Source organism: Cyprinodon variegatus, unplaced genomic scaffold, assembly GCF_000732505.1.
Source record: "Cyprinodon variegatus isolate N-32 unplaced genomic scaffold, C_variegatus-1.0 Scaffold538, whole genome shotgun sequence".
In the NCBI taxonomy this organism is placed as follows: domain Eukaryota; kingdom Metazoa; phylum Chordata; class Actinopteri; order Cyprinodontiformes; family Cyprinodontidae; genus Cyprinodon; species Cyprinodon variegatus.
In genome coordinates, this window is record NW_015150991.1 from 34,593 (window position 1) to 52,277 (window position 17,685).

Here is a 17,685-nt window from a genome sequence, read left to right on the forward strand (position 1 = left end):
AGAAAATGCTTGACTTGTAACCAATGATTTGTTTGTATTTCTGGGTGTTGAAGCAAAAATACATCAGTGACTGTTTGTTTACCGACTGATCTACACATTTGTAGATCTGAATACAGATTTGTGGATTTTACACATTTGCAGATACTCGTACAGACGGACAAATCTCCTCACACATTTTCAAATCCCACTGCACAGACACAAATCCAGATACAGACACACAACTGTGTAAAAACATTTGCAACAATATTGCTCCCATAGGTAGATCGCATCAGAGCGTCGGGCCGTACAGTGTAGCATTTTAATCTGAGAACTTTTAGACGCTGTGATTTAATCGTACAGTTTGAGCTGTAGCTGGATACGATTAAAAGTATCGTAAGTGTATGTCCGGCCTGAGTAAACACACTTCCCAATGTTAGATCTTAGCAGTAATCCAAACCAAGGGTAAATGTGATCCTGGTTTGTTTTTGACAGGATTCATTGGTTTTGTGTCAACTACAAATGCAAGTATTATGCAAATTTATTATTTGAAAAATGTGAAACTAGGAACCAGCTTTTTAAAAACAGACAGAGCTCCACTTCTGACCTCTCGATTCATAACGTCTTTTTATGAGCAATCTTCTGCTTTTGTTCTCTGCCAATGAACAGCAGTAGGATATACAGTGCAGTGTCCTGTTATAGTTTGTGGTTTCTTTGAAATTATTTTAAAACACCTAACTGATGTAATTCTATTTTTGTCATATTTGCATCATCCTGTTTACAGGTCAATTATGGTTTACAGCTTGACTGACGCAGGCATTCCTAAAACATAGAAACCAAATTAGCTTTTTATGTGTTTCAATTTCTAAGAAAAAGTCCGGTCAGCAAGGAATAACCATTGGGTCATTATTTATACCTAAAACGAATATGTTCGCGGTGATTTAAGGAAATTTAGTAAAAGGATAAAAACAATATTTTTCATCGTGATCACTGATTCAGGGACCGGCCATTTTTGCCCAAATATAGTAACGCCTCACTCCTGCCATCTTCCGGCAGTGACGTCACGGTGCGGTAAGCCGAGCGCCATTCTCCCCGCTTTACAAGCAAAATCAGTGAGAACTAATAGTCACATCTGCAATCAACAATAATTATTTAAGAATTCAAGAGGACTTCACCGTTGAAATTCATGAGAGCTAGAGTTAAACTGACAATGCTCATGTGCATGGCAGCTGGATGTTGTAATACATCTGGTAAAATGTCATTTCACTTTTCCGATTCATGATCCACCACGGGTTTGTCGTTGGATTGCCAACTTGAAGAGTTGTAATATGTAATATGTAGCCAACATTTGGAAGAAGAATGTTTTCAAGATGACTTGGATAATAGTGCGTTGTGACTGGGTCTTGATCAACAGCCGATACCGCACCATGATGTCACAAGCCGGTAGGTGGCAGTAGTGTTCTTTGACCAATATGGATTCCTCCAGTAAAGCACATTCAAATGAAAATTACTCTTAATTAAGAAAAAGTAACATTTATTGATCAGTATGTAATAATTTCATATTTAAAGTACTTTCAGAAGTTTGAATTCTGAACATGACCCGGACTTTTCCTTTAAGAGCTTCTACTGTAACTGTATCAACCACCATCTGCAGCAACTTCCACAGATGGAAGTTGCTTTTTATTTATTGTAATGGCATGTTTTGTTTGTTCATTGTGTCATTCATAAGCATTGTTCTCATCTGGTTGAAGTAGTTCCGCTTTTCCAAAACACACCCAAACATAACTTCAGCCTCCGAGACCATCAAAGAGGAAACTTTTGGTGGACACTGTGTAATTACACGCAGCCTGAACCCACACATGTTCATATTCTGCTACCCTGTGGGAGCAGAGATGGTCGGTATCATCCCAGCCTCAGCAGCATGTTGTGGTTTTAGTCCCTGTGGTTCTAAAGGCTCTTTCTCAGGATGAGACTGGCTGTAAATCAGCACATAAAGTTGTTTGGGCAGAACTGAAACAGAATGATGAAATAATATCTATAGATTGAAGTCTAAGGATGTGATATCTAATTCAATGATATTGTTGTCCCGTTTCTCCCATGTTAAAGCAACTGTATGAGGCAGTAATTTATGATATTAGATTTAATTATTCTATTCTGTTCTAACCAGGTTTGTTTACATAACAAAGCCAGAACTTAACTTTGCTGATCATCATTTATCAAAAGTCAAAACTTATGAGAATTAGGAAGCCTTTTTTTTTTAAAAGACCCGCCCTCTCCACTTGGCATGTGCGAGAGCATGCACAACCCATTTCTCCTTGTGCACGCTCTGTTTAAAAGTTGCTGATCTCATAGCTCACTCAAGCTTACCTAACCCATAAGTCCCTCAATCACTATATAGAGCGGGGTCTATAAAGTGGACTTTATAGCGAACTCAGTTAACTGACCGTTTGGACAGATGATCACTGCTTTTTGCTCCATTGGTCCGGTGCCTTCGCCATCTTTGTTATAGTTGCAGCTGTCGGGTAGCGACGGCCTACGGCGACAGCGGGGCGCTTTGACAGCAAATCCAGTAGTGCTTTATAAGGAGAGTTCTCTGTGCAAAGCATTCTGGGATATATCTGCCTCTTCTGGGGCCTTTCTATTTTTGTCATACACTTCGTAGACACTTTTTCTCAAAAAGACCTTCGGCCATTTTCAAAGAACCGTGGTGAGAAAGGTGAACTTCAATGAATGTCTGAAACCGTAGCTCACCACAGATATATGCCACAGATATTTGCCTGAAAGTGCACATGCACAGAAAATATAGCCAACAGGATGAGCATGTAGGACGGCCTTATGTAAACGTATCACAAGAAAGACTGACGGTTAGGAGGACCACTTATTTAAATGATCCACCCGGAAAAAAAAGTTTGTCTTCCATACATATAAGTGTATTTACCTTAATTTACCTTAAAGTGAATTTGGATTTGGATCTCCTAGAACAAGATAATTAGATAATATTCACGTGAAATAAGACAAAGCAATTATTTTCCTTTTTTTCTTTTATTATTCCATTGTTCCATTGGAAATGTGTCTTACAAACCTCCTCAATTCAAGAAAAAAATGCACTTATTCAGATTTACTTTTTTGCACTGCAGCCAATTTTGGTGCTTTCTGTTTTTTGCAATTTAGAAAACTAACAATTCCTTTTTTTTGGGGTTGCTTACTGTACTGTTAATAGTAATACAAGATCATAATTTATTTTTCTTATTTTTACATATGAAATCACAAAATGAACATCTTTGCAGATAAACATAAAAAATAGCTTTCAAATGTTTAAACATACATTTCTGTATAAATAGAATTTTGTATTCTTTTGTATTCTATTCTATTTCTATGGATACTAAAGTAGAAAATTTAAGAAACCTTTTTTTTTATATTGGCTTCAAATCACAAGTCCTGATCAAAAATAACAGAGGTTTTCAGACTATTTTTGGAGGATGATTTAATGCTTTAATTTAAACTTGTTGCATTTATCACTGGAAACTCAGATAATGTTTCACCATTTACATCATCCCTACATCATCAATTCTACGGGAACCTTTAGCTCTGTTATTAATACAACAGCTAGTTGCATTTCAAACTTCCTTTAGCTGTGTTGTGGTGTCATAATTAACTATTTTTCTGTTTAACACATATTGTATAAGTTAGAAAATGTCCTAAATCAGTTATAAACCCAGCCACTTTACCTAAACATTCAAAGTTGTTTTAAGTACATGTTCTTCTTAAACTTTTTTTTATCTGGCCTAAATCCCCCAAAAAATACATAGGAAAACAAAATACGTTTTTTTTTTTTTTGGAGGGGGTCACAAACAAAATGATGACAAAAACCTTTTTTATTTTGTTCCTTGGTGTATTGTTCGCTGCTAATCATCCTGTGATAACTATATTTACTTCCCCATTGAGCAAAAATAAAAAAGCATGATGTGGAAAAAATGACTAAAATGAAAAGAACTGTTATTCTTAGTTATTGCTGATTTGTATTTGTCAACTACATGTTAGATCTTCAGGTATTACACTGCAAAAGAGACACAAGTAGGTACTAACCAATGATCTTCTACTTAGTTACATTTACCTGAAAAAAGTTCAGAAAAAGTTTTAGGATTTGTTCTAATTTTTGAATTTCTCTTAAACACTATCATTGATAGAGTAGCACTATTCCAAGTAAATTCTCTAAATACTCCACCCACCAAGAGTAAGTTGAGCTAATCAGAGATCAATGAAGCAGTCAGAATTAGATAATGTTGATTGGGTTTTTTTATCCTATCCTCCCATATGCATTACTTGCTGTTAGAATAGGTTTTAGTTGATGTTCAATAATAGATTTTTCTAAATTGTGTTTCATCTGCACAGATTCAAAAAAGGAATTTATGGATATGATGGATCTATTAAAGCATCTTTAGTTACTTAAATCGTATTATTTCACGCCCTACACTGCTTAAATGCGATGATTGTGATAATCCAACACATGCATGAAAAACATTTTGTGTTGAAATTATATGATTTTTTTTTTTTTTTTTGTATTGTAACTTATACTTTGCAACACCGGAATTATCACACAACTCTGGTAACATAAATGTAAATAGTTGATATAATGAGCCAATAAATACTCAATACCTTAGTAGCAATTTCATCATGTAGTATATTTTTCGGACTCTAGAGCGCACCTAACTATAAGCTGCGGCCATTACATTTTTTTTGAAAAAATGAAAACGTACGTATATAAGCAGACGATATCTACTAAACAGTCTCCCACCAAACCTGTAGGGGGAGCCCTACATTATAGCACCTGGAGTAGGAACTTTCACTATCTGATCCGTCCCGGAAGCACAATCCGTTCTGCGCATGCGCCATCAGCTCATTTGCGCGTCTAGATATACATCTGAGTCATCCTCGATTTTATTTTGTTAAAATACCTAAATTATGTTTTCCCTTCCCAAAAATAGTAAACATACTAAAATATATTGTGTTAAAGGTTAAAAAATAAATGCCTTTAAATCTTTTGTTTCATCACTCGTCTCAGTCCGATCTGCACCGGAAATGGGATCCTAGGCTACTTTCGGAAGCTAACTTTTTCGGCTTTGGATTTAAACATAAATCTTGTCTTTTTGAGTTTTATGTTTTCGTTTCATTTTATCCTTATGCTATATAGTGCGTTATCTTAAGAAAGAAACAACTAAAATTATATTTAATCATATTTTGCCGGACTGCTCTGAGCAGGTCTGATGACGTTAGAGAAGCAGTTTAACGAAAAAAATGTAAAAAGTACACAAACTGTCTCATAAAAGTCAAAACATTTTTTTTACAGATGTGTATTACCCTTCTTTAGTGGGTTAAGGATAGCAATAAGTAGTTTTAGTACCATAATTACATTATTTATGGACACCCGAATGTATATCTGTTTGTGCATGCACATCGTGCTTCCGGGACGGGTAGTGACGGGGATGAAGAACAATGTTAGCTCCAGTTTGCTTGTTAGCTCGCAGCAGTAAGAGCTTCTACTGAAAGCTGGGGCTTTGTCTGCTCTTTATTTCAGCTCCACAGGAGTTGGGCCAAATTTCTTTATTGCTTCGGCAGCTTTAATGCAGCAAATAAATGTCAAAATGTGTAAATTCAAGACATTTGTTCTCCACTTTGCCTGCTGCTAACTTGTGCTAACTGAAAATTAGCCCCTTATTCTTTTATTTCCAACTTGGACTTCCCCCTCTGGCATTTAGGAAAAATCCACAGAAAAGCCACACCTTCTTATTGTGGGAAAAAAAACTAGCGGCTTATAGTCCAGATATTACGGTACTTTTTACTGTAACTTTAGTCATTTCTAGGACTACTTTTTACTTTCACCTCATTAAAAAAGATGTTATGGTAGAGCTACATTTGCTAAGAGTGGGCGATATGATGATTTAAGACCATCTTATGATCTACACATCTAACAACTTTTACATTTTGGGTGTTCGTTTAATCACAATCCACAGCTCTGCTGCTGTGAATGGAAGGAGAATCTAGAGTTGAACGTTTCTTTCATGCTACAGTACTTCCTAAACTTAACCTTGTCAGATCAGAATTGAACACCATCTCTGAACAGAAGCTGGATGTTTTTCTGGCTCTCTCAGGTTTCCAAACAGCATCTCCTCATAATGTTTCTCCACTTTATTTTCCTGCTAATCAGTAACAGATGTGCACATTTGCCTCCATGCTCTCATGTATTTAAACCGTGCTGTGTGCACATACGCTGACTCCAGCCCGGCGGGCCTCAGTCCGCCATGAAGAACTGCCAGAGTTTGTTGTGTTTTGTGTGGCAGAGCTGCTCCAACATGACATCATTTTAGATGTAAAATGTTTTTTTTTTTTTTATCCCACCATCTCAGTTCTAGACACTTTCTTCACCTAGGTCTGTTTCTGTAATTTATTTATCTTCAGCAATTTATGTCGACGATAAAAGACACTTGGGAAATAAATGTTTGTCTCTGAGCTACCATGCTGCTGATGAGCCCTTTCATGATCATTAACATTTATTGCTTTTCCTTGTCAACAGAGGACAGCGTCTCTGAGTCAGCTTCCTGTGGAGGACATCAAAGATCCTCTGCCTCCTCACTGGAGATGCTACATGTCTCCACAAGGAAAGAAATATTATGTCAACACTGCAAACAATGGTAAGATGGCTAAAAGTGAATGGAAATCAAAATATTACATGAGATAACAAAGCATTTTTGATATATAGATGTTAACTTATATCTAATGGCCATATTGTGGAGTAGACACTCATGGAGATGACTGCTGATGACTTGAAAGAACCTCCATCCATTTTCCGTCACGCTTGCGGATGCAGATTATACTTCTGCATCCGCACACATCAGATGTCGCTTGCGTCTGGTCGAGAACCAGTTTTGCTGGTAAGCTTCTGCACCGTCGGTCTGGAATTTCTACGGGTGCACAACAGTTCCCCTCCAAAGCGCAAGGGGGAGCCTATTCGAGAACTCGCGAGAACTTTGGCGGCGAAGTCGGGAGTGTTTATCTAACAAAACAACAATGGCGGGCCTGCAAGATATCAGAGATGGATCTAGCGTTGCTAGACATCGAAGAGGAACTGGTTCTGTTAACAGAGTTGGCAAAAAAGACAAAGGAGGACGCGTAGGTTGTCCATTGTACTTGTTCCTCGGTTTTTAAAAATGGCGTGCCCCGACACCGAATCGAGAAGGACGACCACACAGACAGCCGGAAAGGCATACCAAGGACCAATCACAGCTGCTTTTTGTCTGCGCACATCCGCTTGAGGTCTGCGCGGGTTTGCGACCATCCAACGCGTAGTCAGGACTTTTTTGAGGTGCCTGACAATGGTTGCAGAACCTCTGTGTGGGGGGCGTGGTTGCGCAGAGAGACAGATTTGACGGTTGCAGAGGCTATGCATCAGAAGCATAAATTGGCCTTAAGGGCTGGATATACTCCCGCAGCAGTGTGTCGCAGTGAGCTTGTCGCAGGTATTTTTGATTTATGCTCAGTACTGAAGCGCAGTCTGCGCTATGTTATTCTACGCCACAACGCAAGAGGGACAATCACAAACTAGCTGTGGGTCTAGATACGGCAGAGGCGGTGAGGAAGTGAAAAAAATGCAAGGTGCAAATTTAGACAACGGAGGGACATGAGGGTGAAAAATAGCGGGGATCCAGGTGGAAAAAAGGTCACAGAGTTCTCGCGCACCTCGCTCTTCTAGCTGGTCCATCTTCACAAGTCTTTTTCCACAATGTAGGTCATAGAAACAAAACAAGCCTGTAAGGTACCAAACAGGAAATACACATACAGTAGTGTAGAGCGGATCTAGATTTGACCAATTAGAGGCCTTCTGTCTGCGATCACCTACAATTTAGGAGAGGTGCAGCAGAGTGTCTGCGGAAGGGGCGGGGGCACATTTGCATTCACTGGGACACACGCAGACGACCTGGTTTCTGAGTATAGATCAGCCTTTAGAGGAGTGGTGCCTATCTCCAGCTGTCTACGGGCGAGAGGCTGGGTCCACCCTGGACAGGTCGGCAGTTCATCGCAGGGCAACACAAAGACAAATAGGACAACCAACCATTTACGCAACACTCACACTGAAACAGTCATGTTTGGGACTGTGGGAGGAAGCCAGAGTACCCGGAGAGAACCCACTCATGCTCAGGGAGAACATGCAAACTCCATGCAGAAAGACCCCGGGCTGGGAATCCAACCTGGAGCCTTCTTGCTGTAAGGTAGCAGTGCTACCCACTAGGCCACTGAGCAGAACCGTTGTTAATAATCTCCATAGGGAGGGTAAGCCATGCAAGGTCTGCTCTAGAGAATTTGGTTGCTTATAAAGTGCTATATCCAAGTAGGCTATATTCATGGAAAGTTAAGAGGAAGGAAAAAGTGCAGTATCAGCAGAGATAATNAGAGGAAGGAAAAAGTGCAGTATCAGCAGAGATAATTGCATCCTCGACAGGATAACCGAGAGTGGACTGAGGCTGGTGTCAGTGCAATAAGAGTTATAAAGACTTCACAGAACATCCAAATATAACCTTTATAACCTTTTTATTCTGCAACTTCACTGATTAGAGAAGGATTTCAAAGCCAGCTGATCTTATAGAATTTGGTGAGAGGGAGATGATGCTACCTTTCTATCGCAGAATTTTCAGTGCTGCTTATGAATCTATGATGCAGACCATCAACTCCTCAGCTGTCTGTTCAACACTTTGATAAAAATAGACAATGGAAATGTTCCATTACCTAAGCAGGATGTGTGATCATCCAGTTTCAATTAAACTAGTGTGAAAGCAGCTCACAGTGTTCTGTTTGTGTTTGCTGTTACTGAGGCATGTGTGGGGGGGGGACAATAGTCACAAACAAGATGAAGACATCACATACGATCAGAGATGGACAAGTTCCTTCAGTCCTAGAAAATTCATTTGAAATAAGTGTAAACAGATGAAAGGCATTGGGGATTTTATCTCATTAGGTTTAATAAATATGCTGGAAATAGTCATCCCTATAAAATCCCATCTTTTCTATTAAAGAAATGTTTTCAAGTTAAAAGTCATTGGACCCTAGCTGAATGTCTTCCTTTATTTTTCCCTTCCTATTCAGTTACTGAAATGGCAAATTCAACATTTCTTAAAAAAAACCTTAAGACACTATGTTTATAAACTTTTAAAAATTATTTTTCTTCATCAAATGTGGATAAATCAAGTTTACCCCTCGATTAGAGTTTAATATTCCTTTTATATATTGACAGGGATGTATTCGCTGTAAAAACCTATCTAGAAAAAAGTCAACATTTCTAAATTTAAGTGTATTAACCCTAATTTGATTAGGTAAATAAGAGGATCGACCAATGGAATTAATATTTTATGCTATTAAAATAAGATAATTAGATAATTATGCACTCGAAAAAAGACAATGCAATTGTTTATTTTTTATTTTAAATGTAAATTGTCTTTTTCCATTGGCAAGGTGTCTCACTTACCTCCTCAATTCAAGAACAAATGCACTTATTTAAAGAAAAAAGGACTTATTTAGATTTCAATTTCTTCCAGTAAATAAAACTTTTTGGGCTATTCTTTGGATACAGTTACAGGAGTAGTCTGTATCTAAATGTGGTCAAGTTCTTATTTGTGGATTCTGCCAACAATCACTGCAAAAACTCAAGCTCTACTTCTTTGTATAGTTCAGTTTTTTTTTTTTTTTTACTCAAATAAGTTATTGCTCAGTTTTTTTTTATTATAAAAAGTAAATTTGTACTGTTTTGATGAAAAGAAAGCCTAGCTTTGTTTTTAGGTTTGCTAACCCTGTGTGAAACTTCTGGGAACAGTTTCTGTTTTACTGGATGGGCGTGTAAATCCTCAGTACTCCAGATCAGGGAAACAAAACAGGCTTAAAGGGGAACGCTGGTTTTTTTACATCTGGCCCTTGATTTTACGTTATGACATCATGTTCTACTCACCCATATGAGTTTTGTGTCATTTGGAGCCGTTCTGAAGATATTCCCTTTCGTTATATCCAGGTAACTTCTTCCTATGGGCAACGAGTTGAAGGCACAAACTAAACTGTTCATAATTTATAATTTATGGTACACCAGCTTTCATAACATGTAGGCAAATCACTGTCCCCCAGACATCCCGCGGTTATATATATTATATTTATATTTTTTTAAAACAAAGCGGCGTGTGTATGATGTCATAAGTGATATCCAAGTAACAAGACGTTACTTGGATATAAGTAAAACATGGTTTTGGTTTGGTGTTATTAGTGTGATGCAGAATAGTGACTCTGTTGGGTCATTATTTTTCTATAACAAACACCTGAGGCCATGGAGTTGTTTGATTTAAACTGAAGCAAGCTTGCATACAGGTTTGGGCTTGATTTACAAGCTCAGTGAGTTTCAGCTGTTCTGGCAGTTGCAAAAAAATGTTCATTTCGGATTGACTATTTTTCAACAAACCAATCCTGGACAAGGCAATTCATGCTTACTGATCTATGCACTGCTGTTTGAATGCCTGTCAGGGATTGGGTGAAAGTAGCCCTGAAGATTTGAGATGTCAGCAGAACCCGTGCATAACCATTATTCACAGATGTTCTGTGAAGGCCTCCTCTTTAATTTAATAGGCAGGAAAAAATATTTTGGAAAATGAAGAAAGCAGATCAAAGATTCCACAGAAAAAATCAATCAGTCTGTTTCTGTTTAATCAGAAAGCAACTTTGCATTCTGCATTCTTAGTAGCACAAGAAAAGTCCTAATGTACCTTGTTTACTTCCATCCAGCAGCATCTCATTGCATCTTCCACCCTCTTCAGCTGTGTTTTTGGCCTGGGTTTCTTTTAAGACCTTAACCAATACCCCATCAGGGATGTTCGCACTAAGTACGTCTGGTATGGCGGCCGGTGTGGTTGAGGTTGTGGCCTTGAAAGATGAGAGAGGAGGTTTAAAATTGGCTCAAGGTTCCACCCAGGCACGCGAGCAGGGGACTCCCTACTCCACCTCTCCTGCTTGGATGTGAGGATAAAGCTTAGGTGGTTTTAAGGTGTTGTCAGAGAGATTGAACAAAGGGTTTTGTTTTTTCTCCCTCTGGCGTCATTAATAGGTGCTGAGCCCCATGGAGGATGTCTGAATGTATACAGTTTGTGCAGAGCGTTTATTTAAAGAAAGTCGTGCAACACTTGTTTCCAAAAAACCCCATCTGATAACCTTTGTTTTAAAACAAGAGATATTTATAAAAACTTTGGTACCTTTTATTTTTATCAGCCGTCTCCATTGTTACTCTAAAGTTCAGCGTCGTGCATGTGTGTGTGTTGCTTATGTTGTGACATTGCCATGGTAACAGCGCGGCTTGTGTGGCTGAGTGTGTCCTTTTTCCTTCCTGTTGCAGGTTGTTGCAGTTTGTACCAGCTGCCTGCTCCTTTTCCCTAATTGTAAAGGCTGATGTGTAAACACACTTAAAAGAGTCATAAACTGGTATTTTACTTATACAATCCTTCTAAAGTTCTCTTTAAATTCACGTTTAATCATTTCAAAGGGAAAATAATATAATTGGAGTGAATTCTGGCCTTTTTTATATAATTTTTTTTGCACGATGTGCATTTAATTCTTAGGCATGCTATCATTTCCATCCCCAATTTAAAAACAACATAAATATGTTGCCTGGAAGTTAGTAAGGAATTGAAATAAGTTCATATTATAAACTTGTATTTATGAAATTGGAGCTCATCTGAGTAACTCCCTTATAACCACATTTAAACTTGATGAATTGCAAACAAAATACTGAACAAAAATTATTGTCGGACTGACTAAATTAGTTTTACTTTGTTTTCATCAAGACACCTGAGCTGCTTTGAGCTCTGATATCAGGCCGCTTTCTACATCCAGTCTGTTCCTCTGCTTGGTTTGGATGTGTCTATATTATATTTGTATATATTGCATTTTCTTTGTTTTTGCTTCATATAATTAAATGAACATGTTCCTTCCAACAGTGGGGTTTTTGTGACTGTCAGGCAAAACGCGGTCGCATCAGAGACCCGCTGGCATATGATTATAAATAAAACATACTGTAGTTAGAGCTAACTGGGACATTTTTTTTACCCTACTTGAATCCCATATAACAGATGTCTCCTCCTACTTCGGCTATCACTTGTGCTGTGGACAATAAGCAGGTGCAGTCAGGGCTTAGGATGAAACTTTAAAGCTTAATGAACCAATACAAAGCATAACTGCTTAAAGTGTTCTGTTTTAGTTTGCTTTTCTTAAGAAAGTTTTTCCAGAAATGGCTAATTACTCCATAAGTATATGTGAATAAATCATAAAGGGAATTTTGTTGAGGAATTCTAATAAAAAAATAGAAACTGGTATTAAGAATTCATTCATGCCGCGATGTATTTAATGTGAAATGATTATAGCCTACATCTAATTACATTTTATACCTGACTGCAGTAGTAGATTTTTGTTTTTTCGGTACAGTTAAAAGTTTCAGATCATCCAAGAAATTTCAAATAAAAGATCAAGGATTTAAATAATCTATTGATGTAAAAGGTTTTGGCTACGTTAGGGCTTGACTACACAGTACCGTAATGTAATGTAATATTGGGAAGATTACTGGCTTAGTCTAATAGTTCTCCAGGTTATTTTCATTATCTGTTACCATTGTACACTAGACATTGCATTTGTAAGGATGAGAGGATAGACAAGGTGAGAACAATTAGTTTTTATCCATTTTTGAGAATAGTAACGCCAGGGGCAGATCTAGGATTCTAGGAGATCAGGGGCTTAGCCCTGAGATTGAAGATGAGAGTGTAGACTTTCTGGTAAATCCCGTTCTAATGTAAAATATAGCAGATTACTGGATTAAGCAAGTTTGTAGTATACTACTACACATCATTTTTCCGATTTAATTTTTCCCACTTTGGTGATCTTTATGAAATGTATTTTCTGTTTAGATGTTTCACTTTACATCCAGAAAGATTTCTCAAATTTAAAATACACTTCATAAAGATCATCAAACCAACATTTTAACTATTTTGGATTTCAAAATATAAAATAATAAATGTTTCAAACAGGATATAGAAAAAAACTGTTTTAAAATTTACAGGATTTGTTTATTTTTTCCCCATGTTATTCGGGGAACGGATTATATCAGATGGCAAAAATATATGATTTCCCTCTCATAACTCTGGTAAATAATGATCAAATGCCACCAAATCCACAGGATTTGTTGTTAATGAAGAGAGGAATAAACACACTTAAAGTCTTGCATAAGAATACATTTTTTTCCCATTTTATGGAGGGGTAACGGATTATTTCAGGCAGCTTAAATATCCATTCTCTCCTCTCCTCCTCCCATATCTTTGGGAAATAAAGAGCAACTGTTTCCAAATTCTTAAAAATTGTTATGTATGATAGCATGTATATACTAGAAATTTCATTAATCCAGTAATCTGTCATAACTTACATTAGAACGGACTTTACCAGAAAGTATACAATATTTTTTTCAGGAACTTTTACTTTTTGTGCCCTGCTATCAGCCAATTTCCATCCTCTTATATCAGTAATGATATAAGATTCTCATGGCGTTTTAAAAAAACAAAACAAAAAGCAGCTTAAAAAGGACCTTGTCTATTTATTTATTTATTTTTTTTTACAATAAACAACAGTTGCTTTTTAAAATAAATGTTTTAACGTTGACATGGTTATATGAGCCTTTTTTACCGAGAAATGATTGGAAGCGGCGTGAAAATGGTCAGATGCGCCAGGACAGCGCCTTTTTGACTGCAAGGCGCTCTCCCGACACAGAGGGAAACACTTCTGCTTCTGCAGGGGAAATGCTACAGGCTGCTTTCCTGTGCATGCTGCCACTATCTGGTGAATTCCAGTTCTGCACATTTTACTCAGATCAGCTCAGAAGCGAGATCCGGGGCTGTTTGGAAAACATCAGGGGCTGTAGCCCAAGTAGCTGCCCTCTAGATCTGTTTATTATTTAATTATATGCTTTACCAGTTCCATGAGATTTTAACAATAGTGATGCCTGAAAATAGCTTTTTTTCTCTCTCCACTATTGAATGTCTTAAACACTCTAAACCCATCTGCATTGTATTAGATAAAAATCACTTTGAAATCATAGTAGTTTGACTCTTTACGTTTTGTTGTAAACTATATGCAGAATCACTTCATTTGACTTAATAGGTCGCATAACATACAATATGTTCTTTTAGGCTGTTACCTCTTATTTGCTTGGCTATTGATTGGGTTTTATGAGTAGAGAGGAAATATATATATATATATTTGTGAGGACAGGCTGATGTTTTGCATCCAGCTTGAAGTGGCACAGTCTGCTGCTGGTCATACTCTCCAGCCGTGTCATTTGAGCTGATTGGCTTGGCTCAGTTGCTTCCTCTGCTAAGCAGTGATAAATAGAGCTAGTGGAGCCAAAAGGCTCTTATTCAATAAGGGCTCCTTCTATCCACTCAATACAAGAACAGCTTATAGAGAGAAGTTGATAAAAGAGATCTCTCTCTCTCTCTGTTATTTTTTTTTTAACTAGATTTGGATATTTACAGTAAGTCATTTGACATGATTCACAGATTTAACCACCAGTATCCACAGTTAACTCAATAGTTATCAGTTAATTATTTGGGGAAATAACTCTAAAGGAAATGAGGAGCTCGTACTAAAAAACAAACAAAAAACAATTCTCAGTTTCCCCTAACAGCAGGAGTTTCATTACGATCCATTCTATGTGTTTATGCCTCTCTTATGCCCATTCAGGGTTTCCATTTCTGCAAATGTAATCCAGAATCCAGATTATTCCAGTATCTTATTACCCATATTTGAACAGCAGTGCCCTTCAGATTTACAGCTTTCTTACTAATAATTTGTATCAGACTCTCTCACCTGTTGAAATTATAGCTGACACTTTATTTCTTTTTTTAAATTCCCTGCAAACTGTGTTTGTGTTTGTTTAACTTTTTATTGTGATACCCTGAATAAAATCCATTTATAGCAGATATCTTTAGAAGTTGTAAATAAGTGTGCAATGTACTCAGAATTAATTGAAACTCAGAATTGTTATCTGAAGGCCACCAAGCACGCTCGGACTGGTAATATATGATACCGGGCATTTGCCCAATGGGGCGGTCCTAGTTTTAGCGTGCGAGGGCAGGCCCTCCTTAAATCATACCGGCCTCAACACTTACTCTACGGCCGATGCTCCTACCTGTGACAGTAATTAACTCAAGGAGCTCAAGAAGTAATCCAATGTTAACTACCTAAATGATGCATGCAGTATATATAGCCCTTCCTTGTAATGCACATCCATAAGTGGGCCAGTGTAGACGTAAAAATGCCAGGGTCTAATATCATTCCCTGCAACCAAGGGCTGTAAAAGAACATCTTTTGAGACAGGTCAGAGATGAAGGTGTGGAGAAGCCTAAAGCACGCTTAGGTAAAAAACTTTTAAAGATTCCCAAAACACTTATCAGTCCAGCTGCTGCAGAAAAGAGACGATTGACAGATCACACATGAAGAGAATTAGTCAGTGAAGAATCCAGGAGGCCTATGTAACTCTGGAGAAAAACTGCAGACTTCGGTTGTCTTGCAAGATGAAAGCACATTACAGATATAGATATCAGGTCATATGAGACCAAAACTGAACGTTTTGGCTTTTCTTCCACATGATATGTGTGGTAATAAAAAAACCTGTCTGCGCATATCACCAGAAACTCATCAGAGGGGGAGAAATAATGATATGAGGGTATTTTTCAGTGGGTCCGAATAATTGAGATAGAAGCTCTTGGTTTTAAGTAGGGCTGCAATTAACAAGTATTTAGCAAACCAATTATTTTTTCTATTATTTTTTGTATTGATCAATTAATAATCAGATAGCAAAAAGTTTCCATAAAGATGACTTTTTACGTAATTAAGGTGAAGATAAAGCTCTTCGATTTAAGGAGTTCTGGATAGAGCATATTGAGAGACCAAAAAGGTTTTTTTATAATCCTAAATGCAAAATATTTCTATTTTTTTCTTTTTACAACTGGGGTATTATTATTATTCTAAGTTAGCTAAAGGCATATTTTACATTCTCTATAATTCAGTTAACAATTAATTGATTACAAAATTAGTTAATGATTATGTATATAATTGATTAATCACGATTAATCAGATTGTTTCAGCTCTAGTTTTAACCCAATAAATTAAAGAATGTGTTACATTGAATTGTGGTCCTCCTAATGGGGTCTCCATGTTATGTTTCTCATTTATGTCTTGATGGTGAGAATAAAAGCCATTGTTTTTTACTGATCATTTCCTGGCTAAAATAAATGAGCCCTGCGCCGCTTTACACAGCCAGAAAGACAATGTGTTGATGACTTATTGCTATAAATGCCAAGTTTGCATCTGAAGATGGTATCACTTCTGCTTATTTCTGCTTACAAATAGCTGCAACTACCACCTAATATTCCCTAAGCTATTCTCTACTTTATTTCTATAGAGACCACATGGGAGAGGCCGTCCAGCGTCCCAGGGACCCCCAAGAACTCCATCCGACACAAGAACTCTCTGCCAGCAGGTGCTCAGCTGGTCTCTCTTCTACTTAGCTTCATTCACTTCAACTTCCTCAAGTGTCAGTGCCCTGGGGCTGGGAATTATCCTAAGATTCCACAGCGGCACAAAGCCTCTGCTCTTGCTCACCACACAGAGACACTTCCTGTGACTAACTTCATCTGCAGCCACAGGCTGAGGAACTGAGGAGTCCTCTGTCTCTGCTTTGGCCCCGCTCCTAAAGGCAAACAAGCAGAAAGAGGCAGGAAGGTTCCTTGGATGTTTCCACATACGTAAACAAACCGTATTCATCCTTTCTTTCATTCATTCATTTATACGTCTTCTTTATTATACAGATTTAATTAGAACCTCTTGGTCTGAACAGAGAACATTGTTTCAACATACTTCATGTTTAGTCAGCAAAGATTTAGAATTAATCTGTATTAAAATATTACAGACCACAAAAAGGACTGGATTCAGAACTGGTTATCCCTTTACATAAAAATAATAATAATTGAACTTTATTGATCTCACATTGGAGAAATTCACTCTCTGCATTTAAACCATCCCCTTGGGGAGCAGTGGGCTGCCATTGTGCAGCGCCCGGGGAGCAGCGTGGGGTTTAGGCTCTTTGCTCAGGGACCCAGAGTGGCAGTCTGTGGGAGTGGGGCTCAAAATTCAGAACCTCAGTATTCTAAGCTTTATGCCCTAACCACTAGGCCATAACTGTCCTTAAAGACAGATTGCATTCAATTGCAATACATCATTCTGAGGGAAGTGTGAGGATTGTAGAACTGAGTTTGCACTCGTGAGAAAATACCCCATTTGATTCAAAAGCTTTATTTTTAATTGAATGTTGGGCTAAGTTTGGTTTAGTCCCTAATTCAATATAAAAGGTATTTAAAAATAAAACATTAGTATTAATTCAAACCACAGGTATAACTTTCTGAAGCACTGGTGTGGACATGTCCCCACCTATAATTTCCATACATAGACTGTAGCAATAAATGGGACAAATATCTAAATTTGATTTTACTGCATTTGAAGGAGGATACTCATTAATGTAGCTGGATATGGGGCTAAAATTGTTGCTTTATTAATTGCAAATGTGTGTGGAGAGTTGTGTATCTGTATCTC

The 17,685-nt window shown here is 37.6% G+C and overlaps 1 protein-coding gene across 1 annotated transcript in view; it reads left to right on the forward strand.

Moving 5' to 3' along the window:
* The window catches only part of LOC107095332 (growth arrest-specific protein 7-like), a 96,024-nt gene that overhangs the window by 31,619 nt on the left and 46,720 nt on the right, over positions 1 to 17,685 (forward strand). The window contains exons 2-3 of the mRNA XM_015391376.1: positions 6,548 to 6,665; positions 16,499 to 16,576. Coding sequence (XP_015246862.1) covers positions 6,548 to 6,665; positions 16,499 to 16,576 — 196 coding nt within the window. The remainder of the gene's footprint in view (positions 1 to 6,547; positions 6,666 to 16,498; positions 16,577 to 17,685) is intronic.